General features: G+C 46.5%; 1 protein-coding gene across 5 annotated transcripts in view; it reads left to right on the top strand.

The window, feature by feature from the left end:
* The window catches only part of SHOC1 (shortage in chiasmata 1), a 549,593-nt gene that overhangs the window by 210,047 nt on the left and 314,123 nt on the right, over positions 1-25,423 (top strand). For all 5 annotated transcript variants that reach the window (XM_077251003.1, XM_077251012.1, XM_077251020.1 and 2 more), the window contains exons 11-12: positions 572-651; positions 21,108-21,344. In XM_077251003.1, the coding sequence (XP_077107118.1) occupies positions 572-651; positions 21,108-21,344 (317 nt within the window). The remainder of the gene's footprint in view (positions 1-571; positions 652-21,107; positions 21,345-25,423) is intronic.

Genomic DNA, 25,423 nt, shown 5'->3' with positions numbered 1-25,423 from the left:
AACATCACGTAAACTCCGGGCGACCCAGCTAGATGTCTCTGGGACTGCGTCGGCATCTGAGGTGGTATAGGATGTTATTATTTTACATGGAGGAATATGGTGATTGAGAATGGGCTGTCTGTGTAGTGGACAACTTTAATTTACTATATAAGGCACTGAAAAAATACCTATCGAGTTAAATAATACATTTCTGCAATTGTTGCTCAGGTTTATTTTTTGCGGTTTTGTTTTTTGTTTATCACAACAAAAATAAACTTTTTTTATTCAACAAGTATACTAAGCAAGGACTGCATAAATTTGGCTTTACCATAATTATAAGTTAATATGCTACTCACATTGCACAGTCAATGCCAATGGAATAAAAGATGCTAAAAACTATAGGGCGATTGTGCTTGTTTTTTTTTCACCCATCCTCCCAAAGTAAATTGAATGGAAATAAATTAATAAGTTAAATATGCCAATGAAAAGTACAACTCTTCCTGAAAAAAAGCCCTCAGATAGCTAAAAAATAGCATGATCTTTGAAAGATAAATGAAGTTTAGCTTTCTGCTAATGATGTTTTGTTTTCAAGCTTTCACATTACAGATGCAGACACGGATATTTTGGAATGCATGGAGAGCCATATGGCTGGTAAACCACTGTTACTTAAAGGTAATTTTACTATAGGGTGTAGAGGCAGAATAAAACACATATTGATTTCAGGTTTGTCTGTGATATCTTGACTGCGTCAAACTTTATAATATAATGATTGTCAGCAAGAAATGTGATTGTGTAGATTTTAAAAAATGCAACATATTTGATGAAGAATGTGAACAATGGGTGTACAACAAGCAGAAGATTTACATTTTGGGCACACATCATTGTCGGCAACACATCATCTAGTATATTAGCATTCGTTCTATCCCATGAGTGCCAAATAACTGGTGTGAAGTCAATTGGTGATTGCTTACAGTTGCATATAAAAGTTTGATCACCCTTGGTCAAAATTTCTGTTATTGTGAACTGTTAAGCAAGTTGACGATAAAATGATCAAAAAGGAAAATGGGTTGATGCAAAAGTTTAGGCACCCCGCATGGTTGGTACCTAAATTTTATCTGGTGGTATCCATAAAGTAAGCTATGGCACTTCAAATAATATATAACCAAATCCGGACCTATGCAGTAAAAAAGCTGAAAGAAGAGAACTATATGTGATATTAAAACTTTTTTTCAAAACTTTATTGTGAATCATTAAAATACAAATAAAAAAGAAATGGCACAAAAACAAATATAGCAAAGTGTCCAAGGTGGGGGGGGGGCTTGTCCTATCAAAGGTGAGTATTTCACCCAATACTTGTGTAAATAACAATAATAACAGCAGGGGTAGTAGGAGTTGCAACTTCTCCCAATAATAATAAATACAACAATGGTATTTAATAGGGATAGTACAATAAGATGCACAGGTTAGGTAACCATGTTAACCATATGCTGAAATATACCTGAAGTAATATGGTCATGGTGATGTGCAGGCGTATTGTGCAGATAAACTGTGTAAATGTACAAAAATAATAGCTTCTTATAAGTATAATTAATTGGGTGCTTAAATCATCCCACATCACCACAGATGCACAGATTATACACAGTAGTGTGTTATATATAGATTATAATGTAGTTAAATAGCTCCATGCAATGATACTAAAAATATACAGCACTTTACCGTAGCACAAATCAACCACTGGACTGAGGAGTTAGGATAGGTAAGGTGTACCCCCTCACCCCAATTCACGTTTTGCCCTAAGCTTCTTCCTGGGGCATGTCTGGGTGAGGAGAGGGGGCCCTTATGAATGGACCACAGCCAATGAGCAAGAAGTACTAAGGCTTATGGAGCGCCCCCACTGCCGCAGGGCCGAGGGGTACCCGGTATCGGGCCTCTACGTCTCGGTTCTGGGGTTGTCACGGTGGCTGGGCCCGGACCGTGACCCTGCTGAGGGGCGTCCAGTGAAAGTTGAGAATGTGATGAGGTTGTGGTACGGTGCAGGTTGCAGTAAATAACGAGCACACCAGGTTGCAGTCTCTTTACCTCTTTACTGAAGGCTTCAGGATCCTCAGTCCGGAATATGGTTAACCGGGCTGCGTGAGTCCGGCCGGTCCGATGGCACCTCCAGAGTTCCCTTTGCAGGTGGAAATCTGTGCCTACCTTCTAGCGCTTGTGTGTTGTGGTCCTCCCCTGCTGTGCTTACGGGATAGTCCCCACAACTGTTGTGTCTGTTTCTGAAGTTCCCTCACAACTCGATTTTGATGTTCTTCTTCGTCCCCCCAGATGATATGGCTAGGACGGACCCGTATGATGGGTAGGCTCGGAGCTCTTCCAGGACCCTAGTGTCGCCCCTCTCCAACTGTTGCCCCCTATGTCTTCTTAGGTGATTAGAGTGAGACAGCCCGCCTATAACTGACTGTCCTGCCGTAGGTTTGAAGTAAGGCCTGGAGCTCAATACTTCCTCGGCGTTTCCGGCCACCGGCTACGCTCCTCAGTAGGATGTTGCCTCGTCTTACAGCATGACTCCTACTGGTGTTTCTCCTTGTTGCGTTGATCTCGTTTCTCACTCAGCACAATAAACCTCGCTTCTTGTCCTTTCTTGGGGTACCGCCGCGATGAAGTGCAGGCGTGATCCCGTAACGTTCTTTCCTGTTCGCTAGGACTCTGTCAGGATCCCACCCCTGACAGGGACCCCCCTAAATCTTCCCCTGCAACACCCTCTGCCACAGGATGTTGCCTGGTTCCAACCCAGTCAGCTTCTGACTAACTTCCTATCTAACCCCCAGTTTTACCAGATTGTGAGGAGTGGCCTAATACATAGCACCCTTAGCTCCCCCTGGAGGCCAGACTGTGAAGTGTATTGGTGTCTGTGATACCTGGTCAGGTGAACTCCTTCAGTGCCATCAGACGTACCATAGCCCCCCTTAGCGGCGGAGCATCAGTACTGCAACGACCAGGACTCTGGGGCGCTGCACTCCCCCCCGGTTAAACCCAGTACTCCTGGACTGGGAAGAAAACAACAATACATGTCAGCAAAAAGACATACAATTTTGAAATGCAATAACAAGTAAACTTGAACAGAGCTTCCCATTATGGGAGGTGAGGACACTTGAACGTTACAAACATGGTTAAATATTTTAAATAACATACTATAAATAACTTTTTCTTACCCAGCCGGGTATTCTACTTAGTGCAATTTCTGAACAATAATTTAACGTTGCCTTTAAGGACGTACACACTGAATCCACTAAAGACCTTCTTATAAAACACTATAAGGCTAATCAACTGTTCTTCATTTTCCACCTTTACATCTGCAGGACCGCCTGTCTATCTGCCCCAGGCCTACTGCCTCTCGTTCTGTTGCAGGACTGCCCCTTTCCGCCCGGGCCTACTGCCTTTCTGCTACTATACACAGTATAGAACTTATCAACCTTCTCTCAGTTCAAGATCACTGAGCCATCTCTGTATGGCTCCTAGGAGGACTCACCGACTAACCCCTAGTCGGGTTGTAGCAGCAGAACAAAAAGATAAACAATCAACTATATACATTTCCGGGATATCGAGGTTTACTCTTGCTCTGGCGGCCGTAGCTCCGCATAGACCTCGCCCGGCAAGGTGATTGGCGAGCTCGGGGCCTTTAAGAAGTGCTCCATACCCGTGGCCCGATCCCAGGGTGTAAAGCGCCGGAGTCTATAGGTCCCAGGGAGAGGGGGTAACGCGACGGGGCCTATCAGCAGGTCCTCTGCTGGCGAGGCAGGGTCGTTCTTCATACCTGCTTCAGATGCGGTCCCTCCGGTGCCGATCTGCTCCGTCTCTGCTGGGATCTGGAACGCTGGTTGCAGGGCCTTGCGTTGCGGCGTTGTCATCTCCGTTTGCAGCATCTCGCTTTCTGGCAAGGTCTTGCTTTCTGGCTTCGGAGCTCTGGAACTTCTTTCTTGCTCCGGACCAGACGAGGCTGCCGACAGACGTCTGGTGAGGCTCCCGATGAAGGTCCTCTTGCACCCGGCCTCAGTGCTCAGCTGCGTCCGCAGGAGTTGGTCGCTGAGCTCATCCACTCCGGCCGGCAGGAGGTCAGTATCAGCGATGGAGGCCTGGTCACGGTGTCCCTCCGGGTAGCTGGGGGAGTCCTCTGCTCCGACCCCACGCTCCGGTTCCGGGCAGCTCGCCATGGCGTCCTCCACATGGTTCGCTTCTTCTTCCTCGTCCTTTTCCCGCTCTCTCCTTCGTGGGCGGTTTCGCTTTCTTTGCCTCCGCCCACCATTGAGAATCAGGAGGCGGATCTCGGCTGCTGACAGACACGTCCTCAAGGTACCGAAATATTTAGGCTGGGCGCCCATTGTCTTTCGTGCTTTTCAGCTTGTCTACGCCCACTTCCATGCCCTTCTTCTTCTCCTGCGCTCTCCTTAGCGCTGTAATGGCGGCGGTTTTGGCGGGAACTTTTGGCAGCAAGTGGCAATACACAGTCTTTGCAATAAGTCACAGTCCAAGCACAATAAATCGCAGTTCCAAGGCACACATGACCTGATTTTTCAGGCTTAGGTAGATCCTGTTCGTGATGCCAAATTGGAGCGCCCCCCACTGCCGCAGGGCTGAGGGGTACCCGGTACCGGGCCTCTACGTCTCGGTTCTGGGGTTGTCACGGTGGCTGGGCCCGGTCTGTGACCCTGCTGAGGGGCATCCAGTGAAATTTGAGAATGTGATGAGGTTGTGGCGCGGTGCAGGTCGCAGTAAATAACGAGGACACCATGTTGCAGTCTCTTTGCCTCTTTACTGAAGGCTTCAGGATCCTCAGTCTGGAATACGGTTAACCGGGCTGCGTGAGTCCGGCCGGTCCAATGGCACCTCCAGAGTTCCCTTTGCAGGTGAAAATCTGTGCCTACCTTCTAGCGCTTGTGTGTTGTGGTCCTCCCCTGCTGTGCTTACGGGATAGTCCCCACAACTGTTGTGTCTGTTTCTGAAGTTCCCTCACAACTCGATTTTGATGTTCTTCTTCGTCCCAACAGATGATATGGCTAGGACGCACCCGTATGACGGGTAGGCTTGGAGCTCTTCCAGGACCCTAGTGTCGCCCCTCTCCAATTGTTGCCCCCTATGTCTTCTTAGGTGATTAGAGTGAGACAGCCCGCCTATAACTGACTGTCCTGCCGTAGGTTTGAAGTAAGGCCTGGAGCTCAATACTTCCTCGGCGTTTCCGGCCACTGGCTACGCGCCTCAGTAGGATGTTGCCTCGTCTTACAGCATGACTCCTACTGGTGTTTCTCCTTGTTGCGTTGATCTCGTTTCTCACTCAGCACAATAAACCTCGCTTCTTGTCCTTTCTTGGGGTACCGCCGCGTTGAAGTGCAGGTGCGGTCCCGTAATGTTCTTTCCTGTTCGCTAGGACTCTGTCAGGATCCCACCCCTGACAGGGACCCCCCTGAATCTTCCCCTGCAACACCTTCTGCCACAGGATGTTGCCTGGTTCCAACCCAGTCAGCTTCTGACTAACTTCCTATCTAACCCCCAGTTTTACCAGATTGTGAGGAGTGGCCTAATACATAGCACCCTTAGCTCCCCCTGGAGGCCAGACTGTGAAGTGTATTGGTGTCTGTGATACCTGGTCAGGTGAACTCCTTCAGTGCCATCAGATGTACCATAGCCCCCCTTAGCGGCGGAGCATCAGTACTGCAACGACCAGGACTCTGGGGCGCTGCACTTACGTGAGGTTAAGTATATATGAAGCTATTATTTTTGTACATTTGTACGGTTTATCTGCACAATACCCCTGCACATCACCCTGACCATGTTACTTCAGGTATATTTCAGCATATGGGTGACATGGTTATTTAACCTGTGCAGCTTATTGTACTATCTCTATTAAATACTTAAATATTGGCAAAGCGCTGAGCCTTCTCCTGTGACAACTTCAAATTGTCCACCACATGGTTCCAAATCTGTTGCAACCTATCCACCACAGAATCCACCCCAGGACAGTCAGAAGGCTCAACCTGACCCGAGGAAAAACGAGGATGGAAACCAGAATTGCAGAAAAAAGGCGAAACCAAAGTAGCAGAGCTAGCCCGATTATTAAGGGCAAACTCGGCCAATGGCAAAAAAGTCACCCAATCATCCTGATCAGCAGAAACAAAACATCTTAAATAAGTTTCCAAGGTTTGATTAGTTCGCTCGGTTTGGCCCTTCGTCTGAGGATGGAAGGCCGACGAAAAAGACAAATCAATGCCCATCTTAGCACAAAAGATCCGCCAAAATCTGGACACCAACTGGGATCCTCTGTCAGACACAATATTCTCAGGGATGCCGTGCAAGCGAACCACATTCTGAAAAAATAGAGGAACCAAATCGGAGGAGGAAGGCAACTTAGGCAAGGGCACCAAATGGACCATTTTGGAAAAACGATCACACACCACCCAGATGACAGACATTCTCTGAGAAACTGGAAGATCCGAAATAAAATCCATGGAAATGTGCGTCCAAGGCCTCTTCGGGACAGGCAAAGGCAAAAGCAAACCGCTGGCACGAGAACAGCAAGGCTTAGCCCGAGCACAAATCCCACAGGACTGCACAAAGGAACGCACATCCCGCGACAAGGAAGGCCACCAGAAGGACCTAGCCACCAAATCTCTGGTACCAAAAATCCCAGGATGGCCTGCCAACACCGAAGAATGAACCTCTGAAATAACTCTGCTGGTCCATCTATCTGGGACAAACAGTCTCTCTGGTGGGCAACGGTCAGGTCTATCCGCCTGAAATTTCTGCAGCACTCGTCGCAAATCTGGGGAAATGGCAGATAAAATCACTCCCTCTCTGAGGATACCAGCCGGCTCTGAAACTCCAGGAAAGTCAGGCACAAAACTCCTAGAAAGAGAATCAGCCTTCACGTTCTTCGAACCATGCAGGTACGAGACCACGAAATCGAAACGGGAGAAAAACAACGACCAACGAGCCTGTCTAGGATTCAGCCGCTTGGCAGACTCGAGATAAATCAGATTTTTGTGATCAGTTAAGACCACTACACGATGCTTAGCTCCCTCGAGCCAATGTCGCCACTCCTCAAATGCCCACTTCTGTTATGATCCTTAGTGGCTGAGGATCACGAATAGACCAGCAAGTGAATAAACTAAGGACAAGCTCTAGGGAGATGGTAACTGGACTGATCGCAAATCTGAACCTATCCAAAACAACTAGAGGTAGCCGGTGAACGTGCCTAAAAAATTCCTAGACGTTTCGAGCCAGCCTGAGGAACTAGCTACCCCTAAAGAGAAAGAAAGACCTCGCTTGCCTCCAGAGAAACTAATGGTGTGTGGGGAGAAACTCAGTCCACTAGAGCATCCAGCAAGCAAGGAAATCACATTTTAGCAAGCTGGACAAGAAAACATGATAAACACTGCTGATCAAAAAAATGAGCAAACAAAACTTAGCTTTGTCCTGGATGGACTGGGAGCAAGGTAGTCAGAAGGAATCTGAGTAGCACTGATTACATCGACAGCCGGCAACAAGAGGAAGTAAAACAGAGCTATATAGGAACCTCCCAGAGGATAACGAACCAGCTGATAGCCAGAGACCAGCAGGATAACAAACAAAGCCACCAGGGGGAGCCCAAAGCAAAAGTCACACCATACCACCAGTGCCCACAAGAGGGAGCCCGAAAACAGAGTTCACAACACACTTCATAGCCAACAACTCCCGATTACCAACATCATAATTCCGCTCGGCAGGCGAAAACTTTCTTGAAAAGAAAGCACAAGGCTTCATCACAGAGCAATCAGAGCTTCTCTGCGACAAAACAGCCCCTGCTCCAATCTCAGAAGCATCAACCTCGACCTGAAAAGGAAGAGAGACATCAGGCTGACACAAAACTGGAGCCGAAGAAAACCGGCGCTTCAGCTCCCGAAAGGCTTCCACGGCCGCAGGAGACCAATTAGTCACATCAGAACCCTTCTTGGTCAAATCCGTCAAGGGTTTAACCACGCCAGAAAAATTAGCAATGAAGCGACGCTAAAAATTAGCAAAACCCAAGAACTTCTGAAGACTCTTAACAGATGTAGGCTGAGTCCAGTCATGAATAGCCTGGACCTTGACTGGGTCCATCTCAATAGTAGAAGGAGAAAAAATAAAACCCAAAAAGGAAACCTTCTGTACTCCGAAGAGACATTTTGAGCCCTTCACAAATAAGGCATTAGCATGCAGGACCTGAAATACCATCCTGACCTGCTTCACATGGGACTCCCAGTCCTCAGAAAAGACCAAAATGTCATCCAGATACACAATCATAAATTTATCCAGATATTCTCGGAAGATGTCATGCATGAAGGACTGGAACACAGAAGGAGCATTAGAGAGTCCAAAAGGCATCACCAAGTACTCAAAATGGCCTTCGGGCGTATTAAATGCTGTTTTCCATTCATCCCCCTGCTTAATGCGCACAAGGTTATACGCACCACGAAGATCTATCTTGGTGTACCAACTGGACCCCTTAATCCGAGCAAACAGATCAGATAACAATGGCAAAGGATACTGAAATTTGACCGTGATTTTATTTAGAAGACGATAATCTATACAAGGTCTCAGAGAACCATCCTTCTTGGCCACAAAAAAGAATCCTGCACCAAGAGGGGAGGAGGATGGGCGAATATGTCCCTTCTCTAAAGACTCCTTTATATAGCTCCGCATTGCGGCATGTTCTGGTACAGACAAATTAAAAAGTCGTCCCTTAGGGAACTTACTACCAGGAATCAAATTTATAGCACACTATATCACAATCCCTGTGAGGAGGCAGGGCACCGGATCTGGGCTCATCAAATACATCCTGGTAGTCCGACAAAAACTCAGGGACCTCAGAAGGAGTGGAAGAAGCAGTTGATACCAAAGGAGCATCGCCATGAATCCCCTGGCAACCCCAACTTGACACAGGCATAGCTTTCCAATCCAGAACTGGATTATGGGCCTGCAGCCATGGCAGACCCAACACGGCAACATCATGCAAATTATGCAGCACAAGAAAGCGAATCACCTCCTGATGCACAGGAGTCATGCACATGGTCACTTCAGTCCAATATTGAGGCTTATTCTCAGCCAATGGTGTAGCATCAATTCCCCTCAGTGGAATAGGGAATTCCAAAGGCTCCAGGACAAAACCACAGCGCATAGCAAACGACAAATCCATCAGATTCAGGGCAGCACCTGAATCCACAAAAGCCATAACCGAGTAGGATGACAAAGAACAAATTAAAGTAACAGACAAAATGAATTTAGGCTGTATAGTACCAATGGTGACAGGTTTAGCGATTTTTTTAACGCGCTTAGAGCATGCTGAGATAACATGAGTTGAATCACCACAGTAAAAGCACAACCCATTTTGACGTCTATGATTTTGCCGCTCAATTCTGGTCAGAACTCGGTCACATTGCATAGACTCAGGTCTCTGTTCAGAAAACACCGCCAGATGGTGCGCAGATTTGCACTCCCGCAAACGCCGATCAATCTGAATGGCCAAAGCCATTGAGTCATTCAGACTTGCAGGCGTGGGGAACCCCACCATAACATTCTTAATGGCTTCAGAAAGACCTTCTCTGAAATTTGCAGCCAGGGCACCGACCATTTCCGAAATTTTTGACAATACACCTCAGCTTCATCCTGGCCCTGAGAAAGAGCCAGCAAGGCCTTTTCTGCCTGGTTCTCAAGATTAGGTTCCTCATAAAGCAGTCCAAGCACCAGAAAAAACGCATCCACATTCAGCAATGCAGGATCTCCTGGCACCAGAGAGAAGGCCCAATCTTGAGGGTCGCCACGTAACAAGGAGATAACAATTTTAACTTGCTGAGCGGAATCACCAGAGGAACGAGGTCTCAAAGATAGAAATAATTTACAATTATTCTTAAAATTCAGAAACCTAGATCTATCTCCAGAAAACAACTCAGGAATAGGTATTTTAGGCTCTGACATAGGGCTATGAACAACAAAATCCTGAATGCTTTGCACCCTTGCAGCAAGATGATCCACACTAGAAGTCAGACTCTGAATATCCATGTCTGCAGCTGAACACAAAACCACCTAGAGATTAAGGGGATGAGAGAAGCTGGACAGACTGCAGCAAAGATAGAGAGGAAAAAAAAATAAAAATTGTACTCAGGGCTTCTCTTATCCCACTTCTGCGATGCATTAAACACTTTTCGGCCTGCTGTACTGTTATGATCCTAGTGGCTGAGGATCACAAAACGGACTAGCTAAGTTTATGAACGTAGACACGAGCTCTAGGGAGGTGGTAACTGGACTGACCGCAAAACCTGATCCTAACCAAACACACTAAAGGTAGCTGGTGAACGTGCCTAAATTCCTAGACGTCTCGACGCAGCCTGAGAAACTAGCTACCCCTAGAGAGAAGGAAAGTAAGACCTCACTTGCCTCAGAGAAATAACCCCAAAGATATAGAAAGCCCCCAACAAATAATAACGGTGAGGTAAGGGGAAAATACAAACGTAGAAATGAAACAGATTCAGCAAATGAGGCCCGCTACTACTAGATAGCAGAAGACAGATAGGAAACTGTGCGGTCAGTAGAAAACCCTATACAAAATATCCACGCTGAGAATTCAAGAACCCCCACACCAACTAACGGTGTGAGGGGAGAAACTCAGCCCCCTAGAGCTACCAGCAAGCGAGGAAATCACATATTAGCAAGCTGGACAAGGACAGATAATAAACCAAGAAACATATTGAACACTGATGATCAAAAAAAGAACAAACAGAAACTTAGCTTCTCTTGAAGAGACTGATAACGAAGGACTGCAGGAGAGCTCCAAAATAGCACTGAAGACATTGACAGCAGGCAACAACTGAGAGTCCAGGTGAACTAAATAGGAAACCAGCTAACAGATAACGAGACAGCTGATCAAGCCTCAGACCTGCAGAATGACACAAAGAGCCACCAGAGGGAGCCCAAAGACAGCACGCACACAGTACCAGTTGTGACCACAAGAAGGAGCCCAAAAACAGAGTTCACAACATAGAACGTTACGGAGCTGTGCCTGCACCTCATTGCGGCAGCATCCTAAGAAAGGACAAGAAGCGGAGTATATTGTGGAGAAGTGAGAAACGAGATCACAGCACAAGGAGATAATACCGGGAGGAGTTCTGCCTTAAGATCGGCAACATCCTTCTGAGGCGCGTAGCTGGTGGCCGGAACACCGAGGGGGTAATAGGCTCTACGCATTACTTCAAACTACGGCAGGACAGTTAATTCCAAGTTGGCTGCCCAACCTTTAACCTAATGAAGACAACGGAGGCAAATTGTGGGAGAGGGGCGTCTCTAGGGTCCCTATAAAATAGCTCCAGGCCTACCCCGTCATACGGGTCGTCCTAGCCATATCATCTGGGGGACATAGAAAGAGAATATCAGAAACATACACGACAGTTGTGAGGACTCTCCCGTGGTGCTCAGCAGGGAAGTACTACAACACACAGGCGCAAGTAGGAAGGCTACTGATTTCCACCTGCAAAGGGAACTCTGGATGTGCCTTCAGACCGGCTGGATTCAGCCAGCCCTCTTAGCAGTACTCTGGATTGTGGATGCTGAAGTCTACAGTAAAAGGTAAAGAGACTGCAACCCTGTGTCCTCGTTATTTACTGCGATCTACACCATCATCATCTACCTTACTGGGAAGCCCTGCGGACATACTTCACCTGTGGGAAGGTATACCATCTAGCTGCCATTCCAACACCCCAGTGGACCCCTAGCAGCGTCGGTCATCCTGACCGAGTACCACAGGTGGCGTCACGAACACTTGACAAACTCACCACCCCTTTAATTGGACGCCCCTTACCAGGGCCACAGACCGGGTCGGGCCACCGTGACATCCCCAAAGCCGAGAGAGAGACCCGGTACCGAGTACCCCACTGCCCTGCACCTGGGGGCGATCCAACTTTGGCGTCACGAACAGGATCTACTTAAGCCCGAGAATCGGGTCATGTGTGCCTTGGAACTGTGTCTGAATTGTGATTGAACTGTGACTTATTGCGAAGACTGTGTATTGCCACTTGCTGTTAAAAATTCCCGCCAAAATTGCCACCATTACAGCGCCACGAGGAGCGCAGGAGAAGAAGGACGTGGAGTTGTGGGCGTGAACAAACTGAGAAGCGCGAAGAACAATGGCCGCCCAGTCTAAATATTTCTGTACCTTGAGGACGTGTCCGTCAGCAGCCGAGATCCGCCTCCTGATCCGCCTCCTGATCCTCAATGGAGGGTGGAGACAAAGAAAAAGAAACCACCCACGAAGAAGAGAGCGGGAAAAGGACCAGGAAGCGAGCCACGTGGAGGACGCCATGGCCAGCCGCTCAGAACCAGAGTGTGGGGTTGAAGCGGAGAACTCCCCCAGCTAACCGGAAGAGCACAGCAGCCAAATCTCCACGGTCGGCACCGATCTCCTGCAGATTGAGATGGAGGAATTGATCGATCAGCTCCTGCAACTACGGGTGAGGACCAAGGACCCGTACCAGGTGGCGCCGGCGGAGGACCCCCCGACATCGGTCCCTGTACCGCTACCAGAGCTGCTGCCGATATTTCCACCGATGCCGCCGCCAGCAGAGCCAGCCGCTAAGGAAGACGCCGCACCGGCCGGTAAGCCCGCCGACCCTGCCCCGCTAGCAGAGGACCTGCTGATAGGCCCCATTGCAGCACCATCTTCCCCTGGGACCCATAAACTCCAGCACCTTGCACCCTGGGACCAGGCCACGGGTATGGAGCGGTTCCTAAAGGCCCCGATTTCACCAACCACCTTGCCGGGTGAGGTCTACGCGGAGCGGACTTTGTGCCGCTGGGTGAACCCAGGGTCTGACTTCATGGGGTTCCCCGGGGTGAAGTCGCATGAAGGGGAGATGGTGGAGGCCCTTAGCTGGGAGGAATACCAGGCCCAGCTCGACCAACAGTGGAAGGAGGCGGATGAGAAATACCAGGCCCAACGCGAGGCCCATCACCAGCGGGACCTAGCAGTCAAGGCCCTAGCCCGAAAGGACCGCACCACCCATCAGGCCCCACGTAGGCAAGGCACGTCATAGCCTTTGGACTCTGTGGGGGTTGGGGCTTCATTAAGGAGCCAGGCCTGTATGCCGAGGTCTTTGTAAATCGGAGAGATGTGGAGTCCCACCTCAGAGAAGGCCACCCAGATCGAGATCTTTACCCGGGAGATATGGTCACCTATACTAGGCACTTCGGGGAAATAGGCTGGTTTGCTCTGAACGTGCATAAAAAGCAAGACTCTGTAGCACCTCCAACCAAAGTGCCAGTAAAATTGTCTCCCGTGGCAGTGGTGCCACCTCGTGGCCAGACTACCATTACTACAAAGACTACTGTTGTTACTCTGACGTGTACCATCATTAAAACCATGACCTGTACCATCGCCACGACTACCACTGTCGCAGCTAAAGAGTTGACCTCAATGATGGCTAGTGCCCCAGCCATCTCAGGACAGAAAACTGTGGGTACCCAGACTCCTGTCTGGAGTGAGGGAGCTCCTTGTACAGCACCTGGAGCCGCAGGTATCCGGGCGGATGGCCTCGCCCATTGCTACCTGCAGAGCTATGGCCGCCAGAACAAGAAAAAACCTCGGAGAACCAAAGATTGTATATAGTTAACTGTTCGTTTATCATGTTTTTGCTGCTTTAAACCCATCTAGGGTTAATTCTTAAAGGGATCCCTTTGTTGACCCGGTATCCCTATTGTCTCCAGTTTTTGCACAAGTTCATCATTGTTCTAAAATTCTGCCGAATCATGGACGGTGAATGATTCACAAACTGTTGCTGTACATAGTTTGCACCTTCTTAAAGGTGCTCCCTACTGGTTTTACAAAAAGAAGAGCTTTTTGAAGAGACTGTTCCTGATTACAGCGCAAAAGTTCTTGCTTTAAACTGACTTGCAAATTGATGGTTTGCACTACCTCAGAAGAGACTTGGTTTCCCCTTAAAGGGGATGTTCAATTGTTGCACTTAGCTTAAAACATGATAATGTTGCGATAGATAGATAGATAGATAGATAGATAGATAGATAGATAGATAGATAGATAGATAGATAGGTAATAATGTTCTTACATAGTAGTAGTATGTAGTTAGAAAGATAGTGATAAGGAATAAGAAATGTCTTATAATGTTATTGAATAAAACTGGTTAAAGTAATATTAGAATTTCATGAGAAGAAAAGCTGAAGAAAGATGCAGTAGGCCCGTAGGGGTACACAGATATTCCTGCATATGTGAAAGTAAAAGAGAAAAATAAAGAAAATGTTAATTTGCACTTGTGAGTTTTATAGCATGCCTTTAGTGGGTATACGCCCTTAAAGGAAAAACTTTGCACTTAGTAGATAGTATGCCCGGCTGGGTAATAACAGTTATTTATAGTTAGCTAATTAATAAGTGTTATTTAAAATCTTAAGCCCAATGTAAATATGTTTTTGTTTGCAACGTTCAAGTGTCCTCACCTCCCATAAAGGGAAGCACTGCTATATTTAATTGTTTACAGCATTCCAAAAATGTTGTATGTCTTTTGCTAACATGTATTGTTGTTCTTCTTTTACCAGTCCGGGAGTACTGGATTTAATGGGGGGAGTGCAGCGCCCCAGAGTCCTGGTCGTTGCAATAATGTCGCTCTGCCACTAAGGGGAGTGATGTTACGTCTGATGGCACTAAAGGAGTTCACCTGACCAGGCATCACAGTCACACACTACACTTCACACTCCGGCCACCAGGGGGAGCAAAAGGGTTCTATCTATTAGGCCACTCCTCACACTCTGGTAAAACTGGGGGTTGGATAGGAAGTTAGAGGAGAACGCTACTGGGTGAGACCCAGGAAAGACCTGTCAGGCAGACGGGGAGAAGGAGGAACATCTGAGCTGCAGACAGAGGTCCCTGTCAGGGGTGGGATCCTGGCAGAGACTGAGCGAGAGATAGAACGTTACGGAGCTGTGCCTGCACCTCATTGCGGCAGCATCCTAAGAAAGGACAAGAAGTGGAGTATATTGTGGAGAAGTGAGAAACGAGATCACAGCACCAGGAGATAATACCGGGAGGAGTTCTGCCTTAAGATCGGCAACATCCTTCTGAGGCGCGTAGCTGGTGGCCGGAACACCGAGGGAGTAATAGGCTCTACGCATTACTTCAAACTATGGCAGGACAGTTAATTCCAAGTTGGCTGCCCAACCTTTAACCTAATGAAGACAACGGAGGCAAATTGTGGGAGAGGGGCATCTCTAGGGTCCCTATAAAATAGCTCCAGGCCTACCCTGTCATACGGGTCGTCCTAGCCATATCATCTGGGGGACGTAGAAAGAGAATATCAGAAACATACACGACAGTTGTGAGGACTATCCTGTGGTGCTCAGCAGGGAAGTACTACAACACACAGGCGCAAGTAGGAAGGCTACTGATTTCCACCTGCAAAGGGAACTCTGGATGTGCCTTCGGACCGGCCGGATTCAGCCAGCCCTGTTAGCAGTACTCTGGATTGTGGATACTGAAGTCTACAGTAAAAGGTAAAGAGACTGGACTGCAACCCTGTGTCCTCGTTATTTACTGCGATGTACACCATCATCATCTACCTTACTGGGAAGCCCTGGGGACATACTTCACCTGTGGGAAGGTATACCATCTAGCTGCCATTCCAACACCCCAGTGGACCCCTAGCAGCGTCGGTCATCCTGACCGAGTACCACAGGTGGCGTCACGAACACTTGACAAACTCATCACCCCTCTAATTGGACGCCCCTTAGCAGGGCCACGGACCGGGTCAGGCCACCGTGACATCCCCAGAACCGAGAGAGATAGACCCGGTACCGAGTACCCCACTGCCCTGCGCCTGGGGGCGATCCACAAGTATTGGGTGAAATACTCACCTTTGACAGGACTGGACACATTGTTATATTTGTTTTTGTGCAATTTTTTTATTTATATTTCAATGATTCATAATAAGTTTGGGGAAAAATGTTTTAATATCACATATGGCTCTCGTCTTTCGGCTGTTTTATTACATACAGGTGTTTCTTATAAAATTAGAAGATCATCAAAAAGTTAATTTATTTCATTTCTTCAATACAAAAAGTGAAACTCATATGCACTGCTCAAAATAAAGGGAACACTTAACAGAATGTAACTCCAAGTAAATCAACCTTCTGTGAAATCAAACTGTCCACTTAGGAAGCAACACTGTTTGACAATCATTTTCTCATGCTGTTGTGAAAAAGGAATAGACAACAGATGGAAATTATTGGCAATTATCAAGACACACTCAATAAAGAAGTGGTTCTGCAGGTGGGGACCACAGACCACATCTCAGTACCAATGCTTTCTGGCTGATGTTTTGGTCACTTTTGAATGTTGGTTGTGCTTTCACACTCGTGGTAGCATGAGACGGACTCTACAACCCACACAAGTGGCTCAGGTAGTGCAGCTCATCCAGGATGGCACATCAATGCGAGCTGTGACAAGAAGGTTTGCTGTGTCTGTCAGCATAGCGTCTAGAGGCTGGAGACACTACCAGGAGACAGGCCAGTACACCAGAAGATGTGGAGGGGGCCGTATGAGGGTAACAACCCAGCAGCAGGACCGCTACCTCAGCCTTTGTGCAAGGAGGAACAGGAGGAGCACTGCCAGAGCCCTGCAAAATGACCTCCAGCAGGCCACAAATGTGCATGTGTCTGCACAAATGGTTAGAAACCAACTCCATGAGGATGATCTGAGTGCCCGACGTCCACAGATGGGGGTTGTGCTCACAGCCCAACACCGTGCAGGATGCTTGGCATTTGCCGCAGAATACCAGGACTGGCAAATTCGCCACTGGCGCCCTGTGCTCTTCACAGATGAAAGCAAGTTCACACTGAACACATGTGACAGAGTCGGGAGATGTCCTGGAGAGCGATCTGCTGCCTGCAACATCCTTCAGCATGACTGGTTTGGCAGTGGGTCAGTAATGGTGTGGGGTGGCATTTCTCTGGAAGGCCGCACAGCCCTCCATGTGCTCGCCAGAGGTAGCCTGACAGCCATTAGGTACCGAGATCCCTTGTGAGCCCATATGTTGTTGCAGTTGACCCTGGGTTCCTACTAATGCAGGACAATGCCAGACCTCATGTGACTGGAGTGTGTCAGAAGTTCCTGCAAGATGAAAGCATTGAAGCTATGGACTGGCCCGCCCGTTCCCCAGACCTGAATCCGATTGAACACATCTGAGACATCATGTCTCGCACCGTCCACCAACATCACGTTGCACCACAGACTGTCCAGGAGTTGGCGGATGCTTTAATCCAGGTCTGAGAGGAGATCCCTCAGGAGACTATCCGCCGCCTCATCAGGAGCATACCAAGGCGTTTTTGGGAGGTCATACAGGCACATGGCGGCCACACACACTACTGAGCTTCATTTTCTTGCCTTGAGGCATTTCCACTGAAGTTGGATCAGCCTGTAGCTTCATTTTCCACTTTGATTTTCAGCATCATTCCAACTCCAGACCGGGATATTAGTTGTGATTTACGATGATAATTTTTAGGTTTTATTGTTCTCAACACATTCCACTATGTAATGAATAAAGATTTACAACTGGAATATTTCATTCAGTGATATCTAGGATGTGGGATTTTAGTGTTCCCTTTATTTTTTGAGTAGTGTATTATATAGAGTCATTACAAACAATGTGATCTATTTCAAGTGTTTATTTCTGTTAAAGTTGATAATTATGGATTACAGCCAATAAAAACCCGAAAGTCATTATCTCAGTAAATTAGAATACTTTATAACACCAGCTTGAAAAATTATTTTAAAATCCAAAATGTTGGCCTACTGAAATGTATGTTCAGTGAAATGCACTCTGTACTTGATCACGGCTCCTTTTGCATCAATTACTGCATCAATGCGGCATGGAGGCGATCAGCCTGTGGCACTGCTGAGGTGTTATGGAAGCCCAGGTTGTTTTGATAGCAGCCTTCAGCTCATCTGCATTTTTGGGTCTGGTGTCTCTCATCTTCCTCTTGACAATACCCCATAGATTCTCTATGGGGTTAAGGTCAGGCGAGTTTTCTGGCCAATCAAGCACAGTGATACTGTTTTTAAACCAGGTATTTGTAATTTTGGCAGCATGTACATCCCAAGTCCTGCTGGAGAATTTAATTTCCATCTCCAAAAATCTTGTCAGCAGAGAGAAGCATGATGTGCTCTAAATTTTCCTGATAGACGGCTGTGCTGACTTTGGTCTTGATAAAAAAAAAAAACAGTGGACCTACACCAGCAGGTGACATGGCTCCCCAAACCATCACTGATTGTGGAAACTTCACACTAGACCTCGAGCAGCTTGGATTGTGTGCCTCTCCCCTCTTCCTCCAGACTCTGGGACCTTGATTTCCAAATGAAATGCAAAATTTACTTTCAACCGAAAACAATACCTTGGACCATTGAGCAACAGTCAAGTTTTTTTTCTTTTTGACCCAGGTAAGACACTTCTGGCATTGTCTATTGGTCATGAGTGGCTTGACACAAGGAATGCGACACTCGTAGCCCATGTCCAGGATACATCTGCGTGTGGTGGCTCTTGAAGCAATGACACCAGCAGCAGTCCACTCCTTGTGAATGTCCCCCAAATTTTTGGATGGCCTTTTCTTACCAATCTACCTCACTTTTTCCTTACACTCAACTTTCCATTAATATGCTTGGATACAGCACTCTGTGAACAACCAGCTTCTTTAACAATGTCCTTTTGTGGCATACCCTCCTTGTGGAGTGTGTCAATGACTGCCTCCTGGACATCTGTCAAGTCAGCAGTCTTCTCCAAGATTGTGGAGCCTACTGAAACAGACTAAGTGACCTTTTTAAATACTTAGGAAGACTTTGCAGGAGTTTTTTTGCTAATTATTCTAATTTACTAAGATAATGACTTTTGGGTTTTCATTGGCTGTAAGCCATAATCATCAACATTAGCAGAAATAAACACTTGAAATAGATCACTCTGTTTGTAATGACTCTATATAATACTGTATATGGAGTTTTGCTTTTTGTATGGAAGAACTGAAATAAATTAACTTTTTCATTATATTCTAATTTTGTGAGAAGCACCTGTACATGTTACTTTTTTTACGTTGTAGATTTCAACCATCAAAGCGTTTTTTGTTTTCAAATCTGCAGTGGGTAAATTCTTTCACCATTTTTCACCAATTCAAATAAACGGGGAAAAATGCAAGTAAAAGCGCATTAAAAATTCACTCACAAAAGATAGCAAAACACTTATGCAGCAATTTTCCTTCCAACACTCTGCTGCAGAAAAATGTTCTGGGTTGTTATCACCCAAAGCCTATTCCAACTATATGTAACTACAGTGCCCTGCGAAAGTTTTCAGCCCCCTGGAACTTTTCAACCTTTTCCCACATATCATGCTTCAAACATAAAGATACCAAATGTAAATTTTTGGTGAAGAATCAACAACAAGTGGAACACAATTGTGAAGCTGAACAAAATTTATTGGTTATTTTAAATTTTTGTGGAAATTCAAAAACTGAAAAGTGGGGCTTGCAATATTATTCTGCCCTTTTCCTTTCAGTGCAGCAAACTCACTCCAGAAGTTCATTGTGGATCTGTGAATGATCCAATGTTGTCCTAAATGCCTAATGATGATAAATATAATCCACCTGTGTGTAATCAAGTCTCTGTATAAATGCACCTGCTCTGTGATAGTCTCAGGGTTCTGTTTGAAGCACAGTGATCATCATGAAAACCAAGGAACACAACAGGCAGGTCCATGATACTGTTGTGGAGTAGATTAAAGCCGGATTTTGGTACAAAATGATTTCTAAAACTTTAAACATCCCAAGGAGCACTGTGCAAGCGATTATATTGAAATGGAAGGAGTATTATACCACTGCAAATCTACCAAGACCCGGCCGTCCCTCTAAACTTTCATCTCAAACAAGAAAAAGACTGATCAGAGATGCAGCTAAGAGGTCCATGATCACTCTGGATGAACTGCAGAGATCTACAGCTGAGGTGGGACACTCTGTCCATAGGACAACAATCAGTCGTACACTGCATAAATCTGGTCGTTATGGAAGAGTGGCAAGAAGAAAGCCATTTCTCAAAGACATCCATAAAAAGTGTTGTTTAAAGTTTGCAACAAGCCACCTGGGAGACACACCAAACATATAGAAGAAGGTGCTCTGGTCAGATGAAACCAAAATTGAACTTTTTGGCAACAATGCCAAACGATATGTTTGGCGTAAAGGCAACACAGCTCATCACCCTGAACACACCATTCCCACTGTCAAGCATAGTGGTGGCAGCATCATGGTTTGGGCCTGCTTTTCTTCAGCAGGGACAGGGAAGATGGTTAAAATTGATGGGAAGATGGATGGAGCCAAACACAGGACCATTCTTGAAGAAAACCTTTTGGAGTCTGCAAAAGACCTGAGACTGGGACGGAGATTTGTCTTCCAACAAGACAATGATCCCAAACATGAAGCAAAATCTACAATGGAATGGTTCACAAATAAACATATCCAGGTGTTAGAATGGCCAAGTCAAAGTCCAGACCTCAATCCAATTGAGAATCTGTGGAAAGAGCTAAAACTGCTGTTCACAAACGATCTCCTTCAAACCTCACTGAGCTGGAGCTATTTGCCAAGGAAGAATGGGCAAGAATTTCAGTCTCTCGATGTACAAAACTGATAGAGACATACCCCAAGCAACTTGCAGCGGTAATCGCAGCAAAAGGTGGCGCAACAAAGTATTAAGTTAAAGGGGACGAATAATATTGCACGCCCCACTTTTCAGTTTTTGGATTTCCACAATAATTTAAAATAACCAATAAATTTTGTTCAACTTCACAATTGTGTTCCACTTGTTGTTGATTCTTCACCAAAAATTTACATTTGGTATCTTTATGTTTGAAGCATGATATGTGGGAAAAGGTTGAAACGTTCCAGGGGGCCGAATACTTTCGAAAGGCACTGTATATTCCTGTTTAGCAACTACACATTGCACTCTGATTTCTAGCAGATAAATATGGTTCTACTGTATGTGATACAAACATTCCCTATATGCACTAATTTATAGCTACATATTATTGTATTGCATCTTTTAGTTCCGCTTAATAAGGATAAATCACAGCACTATACTATTAAGGAACTGAAAAGAAGAATATCTGTCAATCCAGACACATCTGTTGGTCTTTATTTGGAAGAAGATTGGAGCAAACTGGGATTGAACACAAAAGACCGAAACATCATAGAGCAATTGAAAATAGATTTTCCGAATAGAGAAAACCTAAATTCAACTGAAACTGAGTCATTCAAGACAATTCGTTCTGGCAAGCTGGAAAGTAAGTTCATACAGTGCAGATAACCAAGCACATATTAAACTATATACCATATATATATATCTACTATATAATTGTCTAAGGGTCACTTCCGTCTGTCCTTCTGTCTGTCTGTCTGTCACGGATATTCATTGGTCGCGGCCTCTGTGATTGAAATCCAAGTCGCTGATGGTCGTGGCAAAACGGCCACGACCAATCAGCGACGGGCACAGTCCGGCGGCAAATGGCCGCTCCTTCCTCCCCGCAGTCAGTGCCCGCTCCATAATCCCCTCCAGTCAGCGCTCACACAGGGTTAATGGCAGCGGTAACGGCCCGCATTATACCGCTGGTAACCCACTCCGTTACCGCTGCTATTAACCCTGTGTGACCAACTTTTGACTATTGATGCTGCCTATGCGGCATCAATAGTTAAAAGATCTAATGCTAAAAATAATTTAAAAAATTAAAAATTGTTATATACTCACGTCCGTCGGCCCCTCGGATCCAGAATGGGCCTTTCCTGCTCCTCACGACGCTACGGTGACCACTCCATGCATTGCGGTCTCGTGAGATGATGATGTAGCAGTCTCGCGAGACCGCTACGTCATCATCTCGCGAGACCGCTACGTCATCATCTCGCGAGACCGCAATGCACTCTTGGGACCGGAGCGCACGAGGAGCGTCGGTAAACGCCTTGCCTGGATCCGGGGCCAACGGACGGTGAGTATATAACTATTTTTTATTTTAATCTTTTTTTTTAACAGGGATATGATGCCCACATTGCTATATACAGCATGGGCTGTGCAATATACTACATGGGCTGTGCAATATAGTAGGTGGGCTGTGCAATATACTACGTGGGCTGTGCAATATAATACGTGGGCTGTGCAATATAATATGTGGGCTGTGCAATGTACTACATGGGCTGTGCAATATAATACGTGGGCTGTGCAATATACTACGTGGGCTGTGCAATATAATATGTGGGCTGTGCAATGTACTACATGGGCTGTGCAATATAATATGTGGGCTGTGCAATATAATACGTGGGCTGTGCAATATACTACGTGGGCTGTGCAATATACTACGTGGGCTGTGCAATATAATACGTGGGCTGTGCAATATACTACGTGGGCTGTGCAATATACTACGTGGGCTGTGCAATGTACCACATGGACTGTGCAATATAATACGTGGGCAGTGCAATATACTACGTGGGCTGTGCAATATAATACGTGAGCTGTGCAATATAATACGTGGGCTGTGCAATATACTACGTGGGCTGTGCAATGTACTATGTGGGCTGTGCAATATACTGCGTGGGCTGTGCTATATACTACGTGGGCTCTGCAATATACTACGTGGGCTGTGTTATACACTACGTGGCCTGTGTTATACACTACGTGGCCTGTGTTATACACTACGTGGGCTGTGTTATATACTGCGTGCGTGGGCTGATACAGTATATACTATGTGAGCTGTGTTATATGCTACGTGGGCTGTTATAAACTACGTGGCTGTGCTATATACTCCATGGGCTGTGTTATATACTACGTGGCTGTGCTATATGTTGTGAATTCCGTTCTTGGGCTCCCTCCTGTGGTTGTGAATGGCACTTTTGTGAGTTCTGCCCTTGGGCTCCCTCTGGTGGTTTCGAGTGGAACTGCTGCTCCTTGGGTTTAGTAGTAGCAGCTGCTTTCACTGATCGTTTCTCCTGCCTCTGCTATTTAACCTGGCTCTGGTCTTCATTCAATGCCAGCTGTCAATGTTTTTGGGTTGGATTCAGATCTCTCCTTGGATTTCTCTGATGGCCTGTCCATTTCAGCAAAATATAAGTTCTTGCTAGTTCTTTGGTTGTCCATTTGCTGTGGACTTTATTCTCAGCTCATGTTATGTTTCTTTTTATCCAGCTTGTCAGTATGATATATTCAGGCTAGCTGGAAGCTCTGGGGAAGCAGATTTGCCCTCCACACCGTGAGTCGGTGTGGAGATTATTTTTGTAAACTCTGCGTGGATTTTTAGTTTTTAATACTGACCGCACAGTATCCTTTCCTATTCTGTCTATCTAGATTAGTATTGGCCTCCTGTTATGGTTCTCAATGGCAAGAGAACATAGCCCAGCAAACATAAGTACTAGCTCTTGGAAGGATGGAAACTAAACTGACCATGAACTAAACCTGCCGCACAACTAACAGTAGCCGGGTAGCGTTGCCTACGTTTTTTATCCCTAGACGCCCAGCACCAGCCGGAGGACTAACTAATCCTGGCAGAGGAAAATATAGTCCTGGCTCACCTCTAGAGAAATTTCCCCGAAAGGCAGACAGAGGCCCCCACATATATTGGCGGTGATTTTAGATGAAATGACAAACGTAGTATGAAAATAGGTTTAGCAAAATTGAGGTCCGCTTACTAGATAGCAGGAAGACAGAAAGGGCACTTTCATGGTCAGCTGAAAACACTATCAAAATACCATCCTGAAATTACTTTAAGACTCTAGTATTAACTCATAACATCAGAGTGGCAATTTCAGATCACAAGAGCTTTCCAGACACAGAAACGAAACAACAGCTGTGAACTGGAACAAAATGCAAAAACAAACGAGGACTAAAGTCCAACTTAGCTGGGAGTTGTCTAGCAGCAGGAACAAGCACAGAAGGCTTCTGATTACAATGTTGACCGGCATGGAAGTGACAGAGGAGCAAGGCTAAATAGCGACTCCCACATCCTGATGGAAACAGGTGAACAGAGGGGATGATGCACACCAGTTCAATTCCACCAGTGGCCACCGGGGGAGCCCAAAATCCAATTTCACAACAGTACCCCCCCCTCAAGGAGGGGGCACCGAACCCTCACCAGAACCACCAGGGCGATCAGGATGAGCCCTATGAAAGGCACGGACCAGATCGGAGGCATGAACATCAGAGGCAGTCACCCAAGAATTATCCTCCTGACCGTATCCCTTCCATTTGACCAGATACTGGAGTTTCCGTCTGGAAACACGGGAGTCCAAGATTTTTTCCACAACGTACTCCAACTCGCCCTCAACCAACACCGGAGCAGGAGGCTCAACGGACGGCACAACCGGTACCTCATACCTGCGCAATAATGACCGATGAAAAACATTATGAATAGAAAAAGATGCAGGGAGGTCCAAACGGAAGGACACAGGGTTAAGAATCTCCAATATCTTGTACGGGCCGATGAACCGAGGCTTAAACTTAGGAGAAGAAACCCTCATAGGGACAAAACGAGAAGACAACCACACCAAGTCCCCAACACAAAGCCGAGGACCAACCCGACGCCGGCGGTTGGCAAAAAGCTGAGTCTTCTCCTGGGACAACTTCAAATTGTCCACTACCTGCCCCCAAATCTGATGCAACCTCTCCACCACAGCATCCACTCCAGGACAATCCGAAGATTCCACCTGACCAGAAGAAAATCGAGGATGAAACCCCGAATTACAGAAAAAAGGAGACACCAAGGTGGCAGAGCTGGCCCGATTATTGAGGGCAAACTCCGCTAAAGGCAAAAAAGCAACCCAATCATCCTGATCTGCAGACACAAAACACCTCAAATATGTCTCCAAGGTCTGATTCGTCCGCTCGGTCTGGCCATTAGTCTGAGGATGGAAAGCAGACGAGAAAGACAAATCTATGCCCATCCTAGCACAGAATGCTCGCCAAAATCTAGACACGAATTGGGTTCCTCTGTCAGAAACGATATTCTCCGGGATACCATGCAAACGGACCACATTTTGAAAAAACAGAGGAACCAACTCGGAAGAAGAAGGCAACTTAGGCAGGGGAACCAAATGGACCATCTTAGAGAAACGGTCACACACCACCCAGATGACAGACATCTTCTGAGAAACAGGAAGATCTGAAATAAAATCCATCGAGATGTGCATCCAAGGCCTCTTCGGAATAGGCAAGGGCAACAACAATCCACTAGCCCGAGAACAACAAGGCTTGGCCCGAGCACAAACGTCACAAGACTGCACAAAGCCTCGCACATCTCGTGACAGGGAAGGCCACCAGAAGGACCTTGCCACCAAATCCCTGGTACCAAAGATTCCAGGATGACCTGCCAATGCAGAAGAATGA

Source organism: Ranitomeya variabilis, chromosome 1, assembly GCF_051348905.1.
Source record: "Ranitomeya variabilis isolate aRanVar5 chromosome 1, aRanVar5.hap1, whole genome shotgun sequence".
NCBI classification, from domain to species: domain Eukaryota; kingdom Metazoa; phylum Chordata; class Amphibia; order Anura; family Dendrobatidae; genus Ranitomeya; species Ranitomeya variabilis.
This window is presented reverse-complemented; position numbering and strand designations above follow the sequence as displayed.